Source organism: Protopterus annectens, chromosome 17.part0, assembly GCF_019279795.1.
Source record: "Protopterus annectens isolate FY-2018-M chromosome 17.part0, PAN1.0, whole genome shotgun sequence".
NCBI classification, from domain to species: Eukaryota; Metazoa; Chordata; order Ceratodontiformes; family Protopteridae; genus Protopterus; species Protopterus annectens.
Window position 1 is genome coordinate 126,655,118 of NC_056751.1, and position 20,767 is coordinate 126,675,884.

The following is a 20,767-nucleotide window of genomic DNA, read 5'->3' on the forward strand; positions in this document are numbered from 1 at the left end:
CTACCCACCATGGGTTCCTTTAGACCCATGAGCAGTATTGGGGATCCCCTTCCTGTGCAGGGCTGCCCTGCTTGCCAGGTATAGGTCTCCCTTATTCCCCAACTCATCTGAAGTAGCACATTGTCTTATCAACTAACCAGATCCTCATGTCCTCAGCCAAAGTGCTAAGGGCTTGTTCCCCCACCAAAAGGTCTGCCAGCCCTTCAAAAGTGGTGACCAGACATCCACTCACCCGCCTATTGAAATAAGTGCTCAATTCAGCAACATATTCACACACACTTTCATCTGCCTTGCATCTATGATCACGAAACTTTTTCCTATACGTTTCAGGTGTTACCTTAAAAAACTCTAATAGACAATTTTTTAAAGCAGTATAATCAAAACATGCAATGTCAGACATTTTAGATAAAACAGTTACAGCTTTACCATGGAGTAAGGGGGTCAGGAACTGCACCCGGAGCCCTTGGTCAACTTCATACTGTTTACATACTCTCTCAAACATATGATTATGATATACTGCCAAAGAAGATTTAAAACAAATGAAAACTATAAACATAAGGAGATTTTGCAAAAAGTGTTGATGGAAAGTTTAGTTGACAAAAATATTACTGATAAGATGGGGTGCTTCAAAATAAGGGTAACTTCTCTTTTCTTAAAGACACAGTAGGAAAAACAGTAAAGTTATGAAATAGAGCTCTCTGATCATAAGATTTTAACAGAGTTGTCTTGTGTTAAAAGGGAACAAGAAAGTAAGAGAAGGTATTTGTAAAATACATATAGATTGTGCAGGAAGAAAACAAGTTAGTGCACAGGATTAAGGCTATGAGCTGTTAATGTACTGCTTTCTATAGTATATGGTATGATTTCCACAGCTTTTGCTTGCCTACTGTGTGAAGTTATTTAATCAGATACTGCTCCTAGGTCACCCCTGGAAGGGAACAGTTGTGTCCAGTGGGATTAATTGGTTTACAAGTGAAATAAAACAGAAAAATCTGTGTTGTGGATTTAGTTCGATAACAGGAATATGAAACATCTTTATGACATCTGAACAAAGTGCTGGATGGTATTAAAGAAAGAAAAGACTAACTTTTAATGTAAAATTATTTCAGGAATAAAGCAAAAAGAACATGAAACAATGTAATCATAAAAAGGTAAGGTAGGTGGGGGAGAGGAAGAAATACTGCAAAATGAACAGTGAATTTGTTTAAGAAAATTAGATTAAAAAAAGAGAAGAGGGTGGGAGGTAAACGTGCCACTTTATTAATTGTAAAGATAAACATTCAAATGTTTACTTTGAGGAATTAAGGGATGAGAAAGGAGAATGTAGCACAGGAAAAAGAAAAGATGTTAGAAGCTATAGAAATATATATGGAGAAAACAACCAAATAAGTGAAGAACTGAGTTGAGGGAAGAAACAGAAAAAAAAGTAGTGAATTAAATGAAGAAGTTAAGGTGAAAGAAATTAAGAAGGTATTAAAATAGTGGCCAAAGAAAATACATCAGGAAAAAATGAGATGAAGTTGCAGTTTCAGAATCTGAAAGAACAAGTGGAAGATTTTTATAAAGGTGTTGAATGAGTGTTGTAAACTAAGGTGTGGGGATCAAAGAAGAGATTAATAATTTTGTGAAAAAAAGGAAAGAAAGGCAGAGTGCAAGATTTTTTGCATGAAGTGATACAAATCATGGTAATAAAACTATGAGAGACATGGAAGAACAGGTAGGTAGAAAAGCAGTAGAGGAAGATTCTAGAAGGAATTTGCATGATACTAAAAACGTGAATATTATTAGTTGAATTACAAAAGTTTGTCAGGTAATAGAACAGGTCATCTTAAAGTATTGGCCCATTATTTCAGTGAATGAAGATATAAAACATCTCATCCCTTCAGTGTCAGGTTTAGTTAGAAAAAGAGGAATGAATTTGAAAGAATTTTTTGAGAAAAATAAGGCTATTAAGAATGAGTCCACTAGAATGAAGAAGGGTACCCATAGATGTGGTTCATGTAACCAATGTGCCTTCATGTTGAATAAAGATGTTATTTCTATCCCTTCCAGAAATTTTAGATACAAGTTTAAACAATACTTTAATTGTGCCACCAAAGGAGTGGTATACCTGGGAATCTGCCTACATTGTTACAGTTTTATGTAGGCAAGACAGAAAGGCTTTTTAGAAAAAGAGTCTATGAACATCAATATGATATTAGTAAGGGTAAAATGACCAATGCCTTTTTTAAGCATTCACAACTATGTGAAAATATGCAAATTAAGTTTACAATTCTAGAACAAGTGACAGCTGACCCACGGGGAGGGAACTGGGAAGCTAGGTTGGAGTATCGGGAATTGTTTTGGCAGCTTAGACTGGACGCAATTAGACCACCGGGCATGAATGACGCCTTGAATATAAACAGTGTGCTCAAATTAAGAAGGGCACGATTATAATAGGGGTTCTTGTAGACTGCTTAGATTTCCCCATTAAACACACTGGTATTGGATGTATTTGCAGTTCAGCCTAATGCCTTAGTTTGGTTACCATGTGCTGTACTGGTAATGAAGATGTTACATTTATTTACTTTCATGGTTTAGTTTAATATTTATTATTGTCATGTTCATTACCATTTATTTTATTACTATTATTATTTTTTATGTGTTTTTACATGTGTTGTAATATATCATATATTTCCTTTTTGGCATTACTGAATTTAAAGTTGAGTTTGATTCTTGGATTGGAATATATATTTAATATTTAAGGAAAGTTTATACGCACTGTATTTTTAAGAAACTGATTAGGGATGATTCACATGGGGGGTATGTCATGTGATGTTGCATCTAGTATTTAACATGGCTGACTACACAGCAGATTTTTTAAACTTGAAGAAGCTCGGTAATAACCGAGCGAAAGCGCTTGGTTTATTGTTTGCTGCTGTTTGGTGTGATTCAGATTACGTACCAATAAATGTGCTGTTCTTAATTTACTGCTTTTAACCACATTTTTTGGAGATTTGGGTACTGTGGCCGTGGATTTTGGTGATTCTTGGTTTTGTGTTCATATTTTTTGACATTCATATATATACATTTACTTACTATATAATATAAAAAGGTTGTTTGTCTTTCGGCTTTTCCCGGTTAGGGGTAACCACTGTCTGCTAATGATTGGCAGTAGATTTTCACAAATGCTGAGGTGCCAGCTTGACGTCCAACCTTCAATGAAGGCACACCCACATATGATGTCTTTCGAACACCACCCAACTGTGGGGAGGACATGCAGACTCCACATAGAAGGCACTCCCCGCACTCCAGCCAAGAATCGAATGGGAGAACCTCTTGCTGTGAGGCAACAACGCTACCACTGCACCACCACGACTTATATAAAAAGGTAAAAAATATATATATATATATATATATATATATATATATATATATATAAATAAAGCATAAAGGGAGGTTGGAGAAGTTGTGGAATGGAAAAAAAGATGTAAACACTAAGTGGAGTTATGACAGAAAAGGAGAATGAGAAGGACACAAATATATGAGTATAGTGGATGAACAGTTTTAAAGGATAACCAAAATGTATATTAAGAGATAAGAAGAACAGACTTTTGCAAAGAAGGAACATATCAGTAGAATATAATTTATGCAATTTTAGGGATGATGGAGCATAAGAAACTGCCAGTAAAGGAAAGTGAAGAAAAATGTACAAATATATGGGATGGAAGAAGATACAGAACTTATCTTTTTTAATTGTAAGATATTTCAGGGATTTAGTACTGTTCATATTTGTTGCAGCTAGGAAATGAAAGATGTCATAGCAGAATATATATATATATATATATATATATATATATATATATATATATATCTTTGTAAAAAACACAAGGAGGGTAATTTAAAATTAGAGTGTGATAATTTTGTTTTGGCCTTTGTACAGCATCTGATGCCAGGCAATTCTGTAGCAACCTTATGCTATAAAGAGTGTTATGATAAAGAGAACTGTGCGTCTAAGAATAGAACACTGTGCTGTTAGAGCTGACCATGGTAGTGCTCTCCCGAACATCGCTGCATCTCTTTAGCAAAGGCAGTCCTGCCTGTATGCCAGAGCATGAACACACACACACACACACACACACACACACACACACACACACACACACACACACACACACATTCAGACTCAGCATCCCCTACCTAATTCTCATAGTGAGACCACCCAGGAAGAATGACACACGTGCACATGCACACTGCATCTCATACATTTGACCTGCTGATATGCACACACACATCAACACAAACTGACACATCCCACTCCCACAGGTCCACTGTACTTACCTGCATCATGACTATTCACATGAGAGTTAGTGAGTGAATACTGTCAAAAGATGACATTTACTTTCTCCTCATAGAGTGAAATTTAACTCTCTGAATTTTTCAGCCAAGTAAATCAGGAGCTGTGAACAGTTTCACGAGTACATGGCTAATTAGCATTAGCCTCTCTCCTGGACTGCCATATTACAATGCATCTTTCTTAGTCACATTAAGGCCCGGCAAGGGTTATGTTTCAGCAATACAGTGGTCTCTAAATCAGAGAAGCTTACTGTGATGCAGAAAGTATCTGTAATTTGGCTTTTGCACCACAGTAAGTCTTTCTGAATCCCAGTGAAGGTCAAACATAAAGGAAAGAGGAAAGCTAAAACAAAGAAGCATCTATATTAGGAAAAGAAAACAAAAAATAAATGTGTGAGTTCATTTGATAGAGAGATCATAAAGCATGAGGTATGGTGGCTGAAATGAGTAAGGTGGTACAGTTATTGTTTGTATATGTTTTTGTGAATAAAAGATGAATGAAGTCTTTCTTTCTTTCTTGCTCAGTCACTTTGGTTCTTTTTTAATATATGGTTTATGGTATGCTGTGTATTGACTGTGAGATAACACTATGGAAAGTTTTATTAATTGCCTTGGGATTTTTAACATCCATCTAAGCTACCACCAGCTCAGGCAGATGAGACAACCCCAGTTTAAAATCTCATCTAAAGGACAAGACTGCAGGAATACAGCATCTCCCAACCCGCAAAATGCTGCACTGCTGAGTTGGTACTGGAGCTTGAATCTGTACATTTGGTATACAGCTAGAACTGACATCCTTCTGATCTTTTTGGCAGCAAAGCTGAGTGTGAAACTTGCTGAGCTAGTGACAGTCATCCAATTCCATCTTTGCCAGCAGTATACAAACCTCTAACCTTTTTACCTCATTCATCTTACAGCCAAACCAAGGTAATTCAACTTGTGAAATGAATATGCGGACAGGAATAGATTCTATGGGCACACGTCTTTCTGTGCTGTAATATGACATTTATGTCATGGAGTGTACTGTAATGTTATACAGAAAGATACCACAGAATCAAAACCTGCAACATTTACTTTATTGGAGGTGTGCATTACACCATAGCTTTCTTTGCTGTCCTAACATACACTAACTACATTTCCTAACAATGTAAATGGATGTTCAATACTACTATATAGCCTTTAAGCATTTGTTGTCCTAAAGGCTGTCATGGGCCATGCAACATTTTTTTCACCACTAATTTAGTAAGTGCAAAGAAATCAAAATAAACAATATTTGTGTTAATCAAAGAATGGTGGAATTCAACTTACATCATAAGGAGCACAGCAGGAATTATCAGTCCTGGGTTTGCTATGTATCCAAACAACTTCCCCACAAATGCTGGGAAATCATTTTCAATTGTTTCATAAATGACATCATACATCCTGTTTTTGCCACTATTTAAAAAAAAAATGAAAAATAAGCAAAGTATTAAAATTATATTGTTATAATGAATAACTAACATGTTTAAATAGCTCAGAATATTAATAGATTAAATGTATTCTGCCATTATGACAATGTGTTCTTCATGCTTAAAATTTTTTCAATATCTATCCACTAACTTTGGTTGTACTTAAAAGTATTGAGAAAACATCTACAAACAATTGTCAAAGCATCTTATTAATGTAATATGCAACTACATAAATACAGTATACAACAGGAAGCATGTGCAACTAAAACATAAATGGCTGACACATTACATCTGCTGCAAAATACAGTTGTGGCAAGACAAACTTGAATGATTAAATCTTCATGCTTTGTATAGCGTTCATCAAGACACTGAAAATGCTTGAAAAATCGAATATGTTAAAAGTCACAAACAATAAACAAACATCTAACAAATATAAGTAAACCCTCTTAAAAGGAAAAGTGGAGTATAGATCATGTAGGAAAGCAAAGGGCAATTACATGATTTATACAAAATAATTATTGATATGACTATTTTCTGAGGATGTGGGGGCATTTATACATGTCCAAAAGCAACAGAATGAAAAAAAATACTGAGGTCATAGTTTTGTTTCTTTCAGTTTCCTCACAAACATTCGATGTGTACACATAAAGTAGATGTCTTTTTGGGATGAGGTGAAGAGGCATGCTTTATGTGAAAACACAATGTTGCATGTTCACTGTCACATAAAATGATATGCCTTGTTGGGGGCAGTGTATGTGTCTAACAATAGCAAGATGAAATAGGTTCTATGGCTATTTCTTCTCAATGAGACATTAAGTATACATCTTACAGCCAGTACAGGTATAGGTGATATAGAACAACAAAAGGCAGTTATAGGATCATTTCTTAATGCTTATTAATATGATTTGTTGGGGAGATGGTATCTGAAAAAGAGCAACATGTCCATTAAATTTATGTCATAACTTCACAGTGAAAGGTGGTATACCCTGTTTCAAAGGGAGACATTCCACATAGGCAGTGTGTGTGAGTGTCTGTGTGTTTTATATACAAATATCTTATTAAAAATGTTCAAACAGTCACGGATGGAACGCTGAGGCTTGCAAGGCAGTAGGAAACTGCCGTATCACAGAACCAAAGTAAACACCAAAATGCGATGCAGATGAAACGCTAATACTGGCAAAAGTAGTAGACCACTGGTAATGTGGGGCTTCTTCAGACTATATTGTCTTCGTACGTGGCACGCACAGCCCTTCTGGGGTGAAAGCGCTCACTGAATAAAGGACGTTCCTATCCACATCTTTTGAGTTGGTGGTATATTTCATCTTGGTTATTGAAGTATATCTTGCTTTACCAGTGGTCTACTACTTTTGCCAGTATTAGCGTTTCATCTGCATCGCATTTTGGTGTTTACTTTGGTTCTGTGATACGGCAGTTTCCTACTGCCTTGCAAGCCTCAGCGTTCCATCCGTGACTGTTTGAACATTTTTACTTTATCTACGGAACGCTGTACTTCCGGTGGAGCCTTTGCTGCTGTTTAATCTTATTAAAAATCCCTGAATGTTTTATTCTAAACTGCCTTAGGACAACTGGCAGACTGCCACTTGTACACAGCTAACATACCTAATATACCACAGGCTTTTGTTCTCACAGTTTGACCCTACACTCAGTTTCTATCTGGGGGCTATGTGACCTTTATTCACAAGGTCAGCTGAAGCTAATTTCTAGAATATATGTGCACTAAGTCCTCATTAAGATGATGCAAAAGCAAAATAAAGTAGGAAGAAACACAAGTACAGTAAAAGCAGAAGATTTTTTTTTTTTTTTAGAAAAGTAGCAAAAGCAGTAGTAAATACAATTCTCATGCAGTGCAAGCTGGCACACTTGAATATGTAGCAATATTAGTCCACACACAGTTTGACAAAATGTAATTAAATTAAAAAGGACTAAAAGCAAGTGCAGAAAGGGTTTATTAGGTAGAATGCAGTAAAGAGATGTCCTGGGGAGGGTCTTAGATCAAATCTACAGTGGGGCGGGCACTGCAAAAGCCACCAAATTTAAACTACAACCAAGAATAGGGAGGTGGGGTGGGGGAACAGTTTCAACACAGATGTAAGGAATGTGCAAATTATAAAAAAAAATATATACTGTTTTCTATAGATTTGCAGAGCAGTAAGACACAGATATCAAGCAGACAATTTAGCTCTATAATACAGAATAACACAGAAAATATACTCAGCTCTATAAACTTGAAGATAGAGAAGCTTAGTTTAGATATTTTTCTTTATTTATTTGACCAAAAAACAAATGGCTCTACAAAATCGGCACACAATAAAATATAATGAAAAAAAGGGCTGAACAAAAGAACAATATTTTATTGTGTGCCGGTCTTGTAGAGATATTTTATTGTGTGCCAGTTTTGTAGAAATATATTTTGTGTGCTGGTTTTGTAAAGAGTTCGTTTGTTCAGCTGTTTTTTCGTTATATTTTATTGTGTGCTGGTTTTGTAGAGAGTTTGTTTGTTCAGCCATTTTTTCGTTATATTTTATTGTGTGCCAGTTTTGTAGAGAAGTCATTTGTTAGCAAATTGCCAATTTCAGTTTTTCTTTATTTATTTGAGACTGTCCTGCAATGTTGTTTTAAATATTTTCTGTGGTTTTGAACTATGTCACTATGAATATATATATTTAGTATTGTCTTTTTATTTTATTATTTTGTTATTAAATATATTTAAACCTTTCATTGTGGCTGATCTATGTAGAGATATTTAAGTTCTGAGAGTACTTGCATTATTATTTGGTGACACTGTTGGGCCACTCCTAATAGTCTTCTCTTGGTCAAACTACCATTTGTGTTAATATTAATATTACACATTAAGCTTGGACACCCTTTGTTAAGGCCCTTAAAGTAGCTGATAAGGAGTTAATGAGTTAACTGATGGCAGTAGTAACTACATTATAGTCTGGGCAGAAGGGGGCATAACTAGTAACCTGTGCCAGTCTTTCTCAGGTGTGTGTGTGTGTGTGTGTGTGTGTGTGTGTGTGTGTGTGTCAGCTACTTGGGCAGGGACATGGAGCACTGGTTGGACAGGCAGGGTGCTGAAGGTCTTAGCTTGGTCACTCAGCTGAGATCGCAAACTCTATAGCTGTGTCAGTGGGAGGTCTTATTGGGAATCTGGAGAAAGGTAGAGGAACCAGCCTTCTACTGACTGAGGGAGGTGCATCTGGAAATACCGTGTGTGCACCTGTTATCCTCCCAGTGAACATCCCCCATGATTGCCAGTGGTGAGGATTGAGGCTCCTTGATTACTGGTCCAATGGTGGTCCATCACAGGAATAATGAGAGATTGCGTTTTACAGGTAGGCAATAAAACAGTACATATACAGACATTCACTACTGCAGTTCAGCATTTTACATTAATAATGCTATCTTGATCTTTTACTCAGTGTGATGAACACACTAATATTTCTCTATTGTATTGAATTGCCATTAGGTAAGGTATAAAAACTCTTCTTATTTCACCAGAAAGAATACATTTTTCAGTTATTTCTATGCCATGCCTACAAGACTATGCATTCAAGTAGCTGAAGCTGCGGGGTCATATTCACAAATATATCGTACCAGAAGCTCTTAGGGGGTAGATTGCAATATTTTGTTTGTTTATGTAGCTGACTATGGTATTGTCATTACCTGAAAGCTTCATTGTCAAATCTACAAGAAGGGCAGACATATAGACTTTTAAAGACAGAACCTGTTGGCTTTAGTTCATATGCTTTTCTTATCACGATCTGACAATCTTCTCATTACTCACCGTCTATAGTAATGGCCCAAATACTTCCTTAAATAATTGTTAATATATCAAAAGTAATATCCTCTATATTTTACTAAAAAAATATATATTTTTCCGATTTGTGATATATCATAGTTAATATACTAAATATTTAAGCAACCAAAGGTTGTTGTTGTTGTCTTTCGGCTTTTCCTGGTTAGGGGTCACCACAGCAGAACTCGGGTCTGCTAATGATTGGCAGTAGATTTTGATGAACGCTGAGGTGCCAGCTCGACGTTCAACCTTCAATGAAGGCATGCCCATTTACGCATGTCTTTTGAATGCCAACCCAACCATGGGGAGGACATGCAGACTCCACACAGAAGGCACTCCCCGCACTCCAGCCGAGAATCGAACAGGAGAACCTCTTGCTGTGAGGCAACAATGCTACCGCTGCAATTTCACGGATGTCTACAAAGTCAAATTCAGCATACTGCTGCATTGAAACACCTAAGGATAGAATTGGAGTCTTAAGTCCTTATTGTAGCTGATCATTTTGTTGTTATTCTCTGAAGGTTTCATAATGAAGTATGAAAGGCAGACTATGCTATAACCTTTTACAGATATCATTTCAGCATGTTTAGATGTGTTGACTGCCATAGTTCACATTTTGCATTATAACTAGTCAACACTAGGAGGGCTACTCTGAACTCCTCAGTGTACAGTACACAATAATCACCACATCTCTGTACTGTATTTCTTTAAATTGGAAGCAAAACCACTGTACATTCCACCAGTCTGTGGCTACAATGTCATGCTTTCAAGTGGGTAAAGCCATGTTGAGTTAAATTCAGAGGTGTGTTGCACTAGAAGTTGTGAGGTTAGAATTGAAATCTTGTGTGTATTTTATAGATGAAGACATTATTGCTACTACATGAATATTTCATGATGATAAATATATCCAGACAGAGGAAGAATGTTCTTCTTCTATATAAAATACATATCCAGGGGGTAATGTTTCTCTAACAGAATGCCAGAGAAGGACAGAACCATGAGAAAAGGTCGTCTAGACTTTAAATGTTGTGAAGGGTGTTATGTCTTGCCTTGTACAGAAGCTATGAATAATTGCTATATGTACTTTCATTCAGGAAAAACTAAGACCAGAGTCAAAAAGTTCAAGGAGGAGGTCCAACTCCATGGTGTAGTAGGACGAACTACTGACTATGGCCTATTTAACCTGAGATGAGTTAGTAGCTTGGGCACTCAAGGGGACAAGTGTGGGAAGCTGATAGCAAATGGCCAATTTCAGTTTCTGTGGGAAGGGAGGTAGGTCACCCTGCTTCAGTGTCAGCTCTTCCTGAAAAGAGAGATACATGCTTTATACAATACTATTGGAGAGGGGTGTGTGCTTAGTTGTGCCAAGCCATATTAGTGCATCAGCCTTCATAATGCTTGAATGGGAAAGTGTATGCCCTTAAGGTAAGGTAAGTAGCAGGCCTCACATTAACTTCTGACACTCATCCATCTACCTATTTAACTCATTCACTCCAATGGAGCTCAGGAAGTTTCCACTGTGACTTCTAATGGGCGAAGCCTAAGCCTTTTGACAGAATCAAATTATGTCCTCACATTTCAAACAAATGTTCATATATCTGGAACCACAGGAGTTATGAAAGAAGTATAAATGGCAAACCCTTTAGCATACATTATTTTTATACTGGTAGTATTCTTTAGGTTCTAGGTCTTAAACTGAATTTTGTAAGTCACAGTAAACACAGTAACTATTATGTTTGTAATATTTTGTAAACAACTTACAATATCTCAGCAACTACTCGAGTTACACAGATACTGTCAGCAGCATTTTATTCATCTATCTGAGAGCTTTCATATGAGGCTAAGGGGTTTTGTCTTTGTTACTAAGTTGTTGAGATATTTAGAAAAATGTAAAAATTATATAAATTAATATCATAAAAACAACAGTTAATATCTCTTTATCTGCACTCGACAGAGGTTAAATATGAATGCAGTTGAGTTTGCCATTGTATACGTTTTAAGATGAAATCTTTTAAAATCTTTTACATAGCATGGTTTTAGAATTATTGATACACATATGAACAAGCAATATTTGATGCCTAGAGGCGTCAGTAGGAGTTAACTGCAGATGCATCAGGAGGCCTCACTCGGATGTAATGACTTAACTGAATAAACTACTGGAAACTTCAACAAGGTGTCTTTATTCCTCCCACATGGAGGGTATCAGAGAGAGAGAGTTTCCTAGATCTGCTAAAGTGACTTCATCTGAACTAATCCTTTGTACTTAGTTTCTTGTTAGTCCGGTCATCCCCTGGGTCACAGGTGGGATACCGGACTTTACTCGAGTCTTCTGGATTACCTCTGTTTTCTTGGTAAGGGGGTTAGACCAGAAAAAAGGAAATATTTCTCATGGCTGACTGGATGGCTGCTGTACCATGAGCAACTCTCATACTGGTAATGAAGAATGAATAGACAGTACTGGCAGATGATAGGTAGTTAACAGGCATGAGTGACAGAAAAAATACATGCAAAAAAGCTCAGAGAGGTAAGCAAGAACCAGAATGTTTTGTGAGGAAAGGGTATGTGTCTCCCTAGCCAAAGGTCTTATAGAACATCTTCTTAAATTTGACCCTAAAAATCTTGTCTACCAGGCAGTTGGATCCCCTGGAATGCCAACTGCAGATAAGAATCCATTGCTTTGCTCTAGAAGGCTCACTTTCAGATTCTCGTGGTTTCTCTGCATGGTCTATCGGCAGACAGAGTAGGAGTGAATTATTTCTGCATACTACTATATTACAGCAGTAGTGCTTGAATAAATGGAAAGGTAGCCTTGTAGAATCCAGTTCTCCTGAGTTAGGAGGGGAATGTCATCTCCAAGATATTGATGTAAATTTTTGATTCTTGTCTGGTTCCTAGTCCTTGTGCCACCTGGCTAAGATAGTGGCCATCCCATCTCAGTTAGAAAGCATACATTTTACTGTAAGTTTTGGGAATCAGAAGAACAAAAGTTTGCCTTTTAGAATGCTGCCATATAGAACCCAGTAATTCAGATTTCTCTTTTATAATGTAGACATGTTTGGGGGTGCTTTCAATGGGTCTGAGTCTTGGACCCACTGTACTCTAATGGTCTGCAGAAGAAACCTCATGTGTTATCTCTTATGTGACACATTAGTACTTAGGCCTTCATTACTCCAAAAGCTTTGAAGCATAGACTGGGAAAAGAACAATATGTTGGCAAAAGAAGATGAACTATAGAGTCATTGTTTGCTATTCTTTCAGAGAAAGTATTTGCTATGTGTTGTTGTCCAGGTAATAACGTATGAAAATCAATGTTTTGGCTCAAGATAGGACTTAGTATAAACATTTGGGAAATGTTGCTGATTTCATTCATTGAAGTCATAGTGTAGCTTGAAACACTAAGTGCTGTCATTAACAGCAATCACACTATAACAGGGAGCCATACAGCTAGGCAAATAATGGCTAGCAAATGCTTTACCTAGTGCATATTTGCTGCGCAATAATACAAACAATAATCATAAAAGTCTGTTCACTCTGATAAGTGAGTTCCTGTACAATAGTATTTAAAAGCACTTGAAGTGAACGGTTTTATTTAAATGCTAAATTTGGTCAGGTCTTGTATCCCATGCCCAAACATAATATAAATAATTTCTGTATTTTGTACACTTACATGATGCAAGTGGCCAATAGTCATGTGACTTCTGTGCCTTGGCCCTCTCTAAGACTTAATCTGTCCCTGCTGGCTACTCAGCTCTGTCAAAAAGTTAATGAAAAAAAAAACAACTCAGCCTTCAAACATTACAGTTCTAATCTCTGTGAAAATCTTTATTTAAAAAGCTATAAACAGGTATGTACCCTGTTGCAAAAATAGTTTAAACTTGCTGACCAAAATTACTATAGAACTCTACAAAGTGACCATTTCTTTAACACCTGCATATTGTAGAGTGTAATATATGACAGACAAAACAAATATTTCATGTTAAAGCTCTTATTCCTAAAGATACACCATGGAACTGAGAGTATGTTCTGCCTCATATTTCTCCCGAACAGACCAGCTCTTATTAGGCATCAGCAAGCAGCTCACCAGTGTTATCTTGGAACCAGTAGAGAACTCCCACCCCGTTTATTTTACAGTTTATTACTACTCCTGTAACTAGGTGTCTGCTCTCCAAAACAGAAAGTCTTACCCCAGGATTCAGTAATGTGTACACTAAGTGTACACCGTTCTGAGTGAACAGACAACCCAGACATAACTCACAACTTCTTCCTCCTAATTTTAGTTTTACTACTGATATTTTTGCAGCTTTAAATATTGACAGGGATTCATAAAGGTTGCCACAAAGTGTAGACTACATGTACTCTTAGTGCAATCTTTCTGAGTCACTAGAAAGCACAAAAATGTGATAAGAATGTTCTTGAATATATATAGTGTACGCTTAGTGTACACTTATTGTAGGCTTTATTGAATCTAGTCCTATAGCAGTATCTAATAAACTCCAGACAGCCTTTATTAGAGTTATAGTTCCACAAATTTCCTACCTACGTATCCTTATCATGAACAAAATAAGATAGGGAGGTGGTGTCCCCGGCATCTGGAAATAAAGCCAACTTAATTCTGATATACAAAGGCAAGGAACCACACAAAACTAAGAATTGTAGATTAATCAACATTTCAGACCAATGGCAAAAGTAAATGGAAAAAAAGCCCATACTTAGTCAGTCTTCAGTGCAACATGGCCTTTATAGTAGGTTACAACAAGAAAACAGGTACAGACATATTGTTTAGCAACATCTTTTCCAATCTAGAACAGAGGGTTTGCACTGTATCAGTAATCCATAATCTGATGGAAGCCTTTGATCATTTACTTAATCCTAGAATGGAGAGGACCAAAGTTATCTGCATTGCTTTAGAAACTGTCAAGCAGTTGTATCAGCTGTGCGACAAATCTTTTTTTTCATTCACTAATGATCCTAAGGAAATATTCTTCAATCTGTTATCCTCATGCCATTCATTGTCTCCCTAGTTACAGATAATATGTATAGAAATATTAGTGATGGTTCACTGATGAAGTATCTCAATGATCCCATGTTTCTTTGGGGTTTCCACAATCTGTTAGCTTGGACTACACACTCAAAGCAAGTACTGGCACTCTATGCATGTGGTTAAAAGAAAGCTGACTGCTGCTAAATAATACCAACACCAAACTTCTGCTACTAAACAAACAATCCAGGCTGTAGAAAGTGATGCGACCTGAGGGGTTGGGAGGGTGGCTTAATGGCTAAGGTGTTTGCTTTACAAACACAAGGTGCAGGTTTTGTGTCTCACAAGGGATAAATGGCTAGGCTTAAAATGGCTCGCAAGGGCAGTTAGCTTAGTACTAAACTATGAACCTGTGAACTATTTGTCTTCAACCATCCTAGATGTTTTGGTAAAGCAGGGAAATGAAAAACTCAGAACACTACAGGGAATCAAACATCAACTCACACTTAAAACAAAAGTCAGCATTGCACAAGTTGTGCCATTTGCTAATCCTAGCTAGCATCTCCAACAAAACCATTTGAAACTAGTAAAAGTGTATAATAGAGTGTTTTATTTCACAAGTAAAACCCAACCTGCTTACTCCTTCAAGATAACTACTAAATATCACCAGCTAACCGAACCTTGAAAACAGGATGTTATTTTATCAAATGCAGTTCACACACAAATTTCTTAACAAAACTGGTTCAGTTTTGGGAGACTTTAACTACCAATCCATTGACTGGGTAAATTATTCATGCTCAAACTCACTTGCCTAAAGGTTTCTCAACTTCATTAACTCCAGTGCCCTGGACCAGCTGGTTGACACCCCGACAAGGGGTGCCAACATCCTGGATCTGGTGCTTACCAATATGGGGGACCACTGTAGCACCCCCACTGTGAGGTCTTCCCCAGTGAGATATGACCACAAATAAGTGTCATTCGAAGTAACTATCACATCTGGACTCCCCCAGCAGCAACTAAACTAAAAAACTTCTCCAAAGCGGATTATAACCGCTTACAGGATGGTATAAATAACTTCACTGCACCTCCCCTGCAGATGGAACTGGCAACTATCTCGAGTTCTACACCAATGCTTTATACAAACACCTGTATAACTGCACTGACTCAGCTGTACCTGATAGGACCAAAACAAGCTCCTCAAGGAAGAGCATACCTACCTGGTGGACAACTGCCATTAGCAAGCTTTATAATAAGAGGAAGAAACTGCTTATAAGAGTAAGAGGGAGATAGAGCCCTAAACTGGAAACACTCCCTCCTCAGCTTAAACAAGCAAATAAGACTTCTTGTGAAGTCCTCCAAAGCAAACTACGAATCCAAATTAACTTCCTCAACTAAGGGCAACCACAAGGCATTCTTTAATTATATCAGTAACCTAAAAGGAAAGGCCCAAATTTTTGCCAAACTGGTAGTTAATGATACCCCGTATACTGAGCCTGTGGATATAGCCAACCTGTTGACTGAAAAGTTATGGGAAAATTTCACTCCCCTGTCCATGTCACATGTTCTCCATTACAAATGTACCACCTGTCCCCTACCTTGTATCTCTAAAGAGCAGGTCCTAAACTTCCTCTCTAATTCCAGAAACACAACATCTATGGGATCTGATAACATCCCAGGTTGTGTCCTACATGGGCTCCAACAAGAATTAGCAACACCTTTGGGTATTCTCTTAAGTCATAGTCTTTGCACCAGCTTCATCCCAGCTGAATGAAAAATGGCCACCATTATTCCCTTGCACAAAGGTGATGCTTCCACTGATCCCAGGAACTATAGCTCTATTAGCCTGACAAGCCTTATCTTCAAGGCCATGGAGTGACTATTCATAGAGCTTATCAACAAAGATATAGGTAATCTCCAAACACTTGACCCTACTCAGTTTGGGTTTGTCAAAGGGAGATCATGACTGTTAAACCTGGTGGACTTCTTTGAGACAGTTACCAAGGCCCTGGATGACAGGAAATCTATAAATACAGCCTACCTGGACTTAGCCAAGGCTTTTGACACTATTCCCCCTCAGGCTTCATTGACAAACTACCCCAGCTAGGTATCAACCCTTATATTGTTAGATGGATTGCTAACTGGCTCACTGATAGCACCATATAGTCAAAATACGGGAATCCACCTCCAACAGCAGACCTGTAACCAGTGGTGTTCCACAGGGATCAGTCCTGGGACCTCTACTGTTAGGAAATGATTTCTCCAAAGTACAAGCAAAAACTAAAGATCTGTAGCTGACAAAGTTTGCTGATAACTGCAAACTGGGTGTGGTCACAGAATCTCCAGATGATGTCAAAATCCTACAAGAGGATCTGACACAAACAAATGATTGATGCCAAAGTCATGGTCTTAAACTCAATGCAAAATAATGTATTATCATCTCTTTCAATAAGAATGATATTCCTGCTATCACATCAATAACAACATCCTAAGTACACACTCAGTGGTGAGAGACGTAGGCACACAGGTTGACAGCAACCTTTTTCTTTGATCACCACGTCTCCACAATGGTAAGAAGGGCATTCTATATTGCTCATCTCACAAGTAAGGGCATTGCCTCCAGAAAAAAAGAAGTTATAACCTCCCTGTACTCTTCCCTCATCAGGCCAATAATTGAATACAATGCCCCTTTTGGTATGTACCTGTTCAAGCAACTGCAGCAATTGGAGAGACTACAAAGATTCCTCACAAGGAAAATTCAAGGTATTCAGCATCTGTCCTATGTGGATCATCTGAAATCACTGTCACTTTATTCTGCTTCATACAGACTACTCAGAGGCACTCTCTGCCTTGTATGTAAGGCAATCTCTGAACCCTGCTTTACTGGAAATGCTGCATATCAGCAAGTCAAATAGTACATGGGCTACTTGTTCTAAAGACCTTAACCTGGTATGTGACATTAATAGAACCTAAAAGTGAATAACTGTCCAACCACAACAGATAGGTTCCATAAATTTAATAGGAATAAAACACCAGATGAGTGCTTTCATCTCAAGAAACAAGATTTCATCAGATAAAATGTTTCAACAAATCACATACTTTTATACTACCTAATTAATTACTTAATTACATAACTGACACACAGTTGTTGGCCTTTTACCTAACAAATTCAAATTCCACATCTTAAAGAACAATCATTTTAAAATAAAACATACATTTATATAAAATGAGGTATAGCCAAGGACACTTTCCATGAAGTCCTACCCTATTAAAAACCCTCACACAAAGGCTGCTTCTCCTTTCAAAACAGGTTTTACAGACAAATATTCATTCAAACCAGGAAGGGAACTGGCATTCAATCTAAGTTGCCATTTAAATTCCTTAATTATTATTTTTTTTTTTATTTATTTCTAGTTTGATTACCGGGAAGGTCCACTGAGCCCAGCGGACCCGTTTTCAGTGGAGGCCAGGGGAGAAAATCTCCAAAAATACAAATTACAGAAATATCAGAAATATAAATGATACATTGATGAGAACAGTTTACACAATAAGAACACTTACACTTATCAATCAGCATTGTTTTCCAATCACCTCCCCTGGTATTCCTTCTCACAATTTCCACAATACCAAACTGGAAACCCTTAAAGTCAACACAAAGAGTGGAGTGCTTGAACAACGCACTTGTCTCTTTTTTAGTTTTTGATGTCATAGAGGTGCTCATACATTCCATCCTTTAATGATCTCTCCCTCTTGCCAATGTAGAATGCTGGACACTCCCCACATTTGGCCAAGTACACCAGTCGATTGCATCCGCAGTTACCATTTACAAATTGGACCTTGATATCCAGTCCATTTTCTAGAATAACATATTCTGTCCTAATGATAAATGGGCACTGATTACATATTCCACAGGTACCAGTTCCCTTTCCACTTCTTTTACATGCACCTGTGTCATTTTCCAAAAATTTATTTGAAATTCATACCACTTTTGAAAGATAGTGTGGGCCCTTCCTGGGTCTACTTATGGTGGCTGCCAAAAAAGCAATTAATAGAAAATGGAAATCAAAGTCTAAACCTAGTGTACTAGAAGTAGTGAATATAGTAAAAGAGATAAAGCAACTGGAAATGTGATCTTTAGAAAAGGATAGGAGCAAATTACATTGATAAAAATGGGAATTGTGGGAACAATACATGCAGAATAATGTTTTGGAGGAGGAGTGGGATTTAAAAGAAAGCAGGATTTGAATGAGCTATGTAATGTTTGACAATGACTGAATATATTATAAGTGATGCATAATGTTTGTAACTAAAATATGTCATGATGGTTTCTTTTCATTTATATAAATGTATGATTGCCTATGTCATAAGTGATAATTTAATAAAGATGTTTCTTGTTTAAAATACATATATGAAATATATTAAAATTTTTAAAGGGCATAAATTAAACGTTGATAGAGATTAAATGATGAGTTATTTGGCTGCCTATCGTAAGATAAAACAATAAGAATGGTTGAATTTTTGTTGTAAAAAGACATTGTAGGAGGTAGATATTGATTTAGGAGACAAGAAATCTTTGATACGTTCTTTATAAGAGATCAATTTAGTGACTTGATTGTTTGTCACTTGAAGATAAGGTTTCACTGCTATAATAATTAAATTAATAATGGTGAAGTAAGTTTTAAAGATGAAGTGATTTACCAAAATATGGAGGGGAAGTGGAATTTAATGATATAATATCCCAAACTGTAGTAGTTTTTAATAATGGGAAATGAGTATAAATTAATCATTGTGTTATTTAACAATATATTTGGATTGTTATGTATGAGTTGGCAAAGAATAGCTATATGTTTTAAGTTTAAAATTTTTAGGAGTTGCTAAAATGGATAATATGTTGTCATAAACCCTTTTCTATTTTTAATTCTTTTCATAGTAGATGGCCTTAAAGCAGAATAGCAGAAGTATTACAGTTGTAATGTTGCAGACACCATTACCAGATATGAAGCCATTCAGGACTCCAAAAAAAATTTCTTAGAATTATAATTTATGGTTTTGAGGAAATGGGATTCTATAATAATTAAATAATAGATAAAAAGTCTGGTAATTTGAAACCAACATGGTCTTTGGAGTGGGTTAATTTATTATAATCATTTTTTGTTGATTTTGGGAACCAAATAAATCTTGTGCGGGAAATATGTATACTGCAGAAGATGTTAGAAGGAATAAGGTATACAGTAGATGTAAGAAAGAAAAAAAAAGTCCTAGGAAGGTATTCATTTTATAGCAACTTCAGACAGAAAGGTAAAGTTAAGTAATTGTCATCTTTTAATATCAGAGATGATATTGTTCCAAGTATTTAAGAAGTTACCTTTGTAATTATGGTGAAAGTGGGTTGAAAAGTTGATCCCTAAGTATTTGATTGACTGTTTTAGGGCAATACCATTTAGGATGAAAGATCAATGTTGTATTTTTGTTTGCATAAAAGATTGAAATGAGATAACTTTTAGGTATTTAGGTTGTAATTACTGAATTTGGAAAATTTGTTGAGTATATGCAGGATCAGTGGTATTTCTGTGCTTGGACAGGAAAGATATATGTTAACATAATCTGCAAGAGCAGTAAAAAGATTAGGAAGGTTATAAGGGTGAAGTTTTTACCACTTGTCACTCTGTGTCCAGAATGCAACTAGTTTTACTGAGTTACATAAAGATTGGCTATAAGTCAATGATAAGTGTATAAGCACTGGTACAAGTTTACTACCTGAGCCTCTGTATTAAAGCTTCTCATTAACCATAATACTCTCCTTGTAAATCAAGCTATTTTCCCTACAAAAGGGACTTAACTCTAATCCCAAATGCTTAATGATTGCACACTTGTTGCTAAATTGCCATACCAGTACTGTGTGACCTACCTTGCAAACTTTTAATAATCTGAATTATTTTCCTTGATCCCAACAGTTTTTGTCCCTTTTCCTTTTGCAATTGGATAGTCATGGAGGTAATATATAGATAAGGGAATGTGGGAGGTGGTGTCTTGCCACATGGGGTACAGGGGGCTTGTACCATGCAAAACTTGCATTACATTGATGCCACTTGTGGTTTCTGCACATGCATTGATTGATGGGTGTGATGTATGCAGTTTGCTGTTGATGGGTTAGGCAGTGACTTCTTGTAGTAGCTGTGATGTCCCCAC

At 36.7% G+C, this 20,767-nt stretch overlaps 1 protein-coding gene across 1 annotated transcript in view; it reads right to left on the reverse strand.

Annotated features, from left to right (window-relative positions):
* Positions 1-20,767, reverse strand: part of TMC2 (transmembrane channel like 2) — a 499,206-nt gene that overhangs the window by 110,317 nt on the left and 368,122 nt on the right. The window contains exon 14 of the mRNA XM_044058938.1: positions 5,644-5,769. Within this exon, the coding sequence (XP_043914873.1) occupies positions 5,644-5,769 (126 nt within the window). The remainder of the gene's footprint in view (positions 1-5,643; positions 5,770-20,767) is intronic.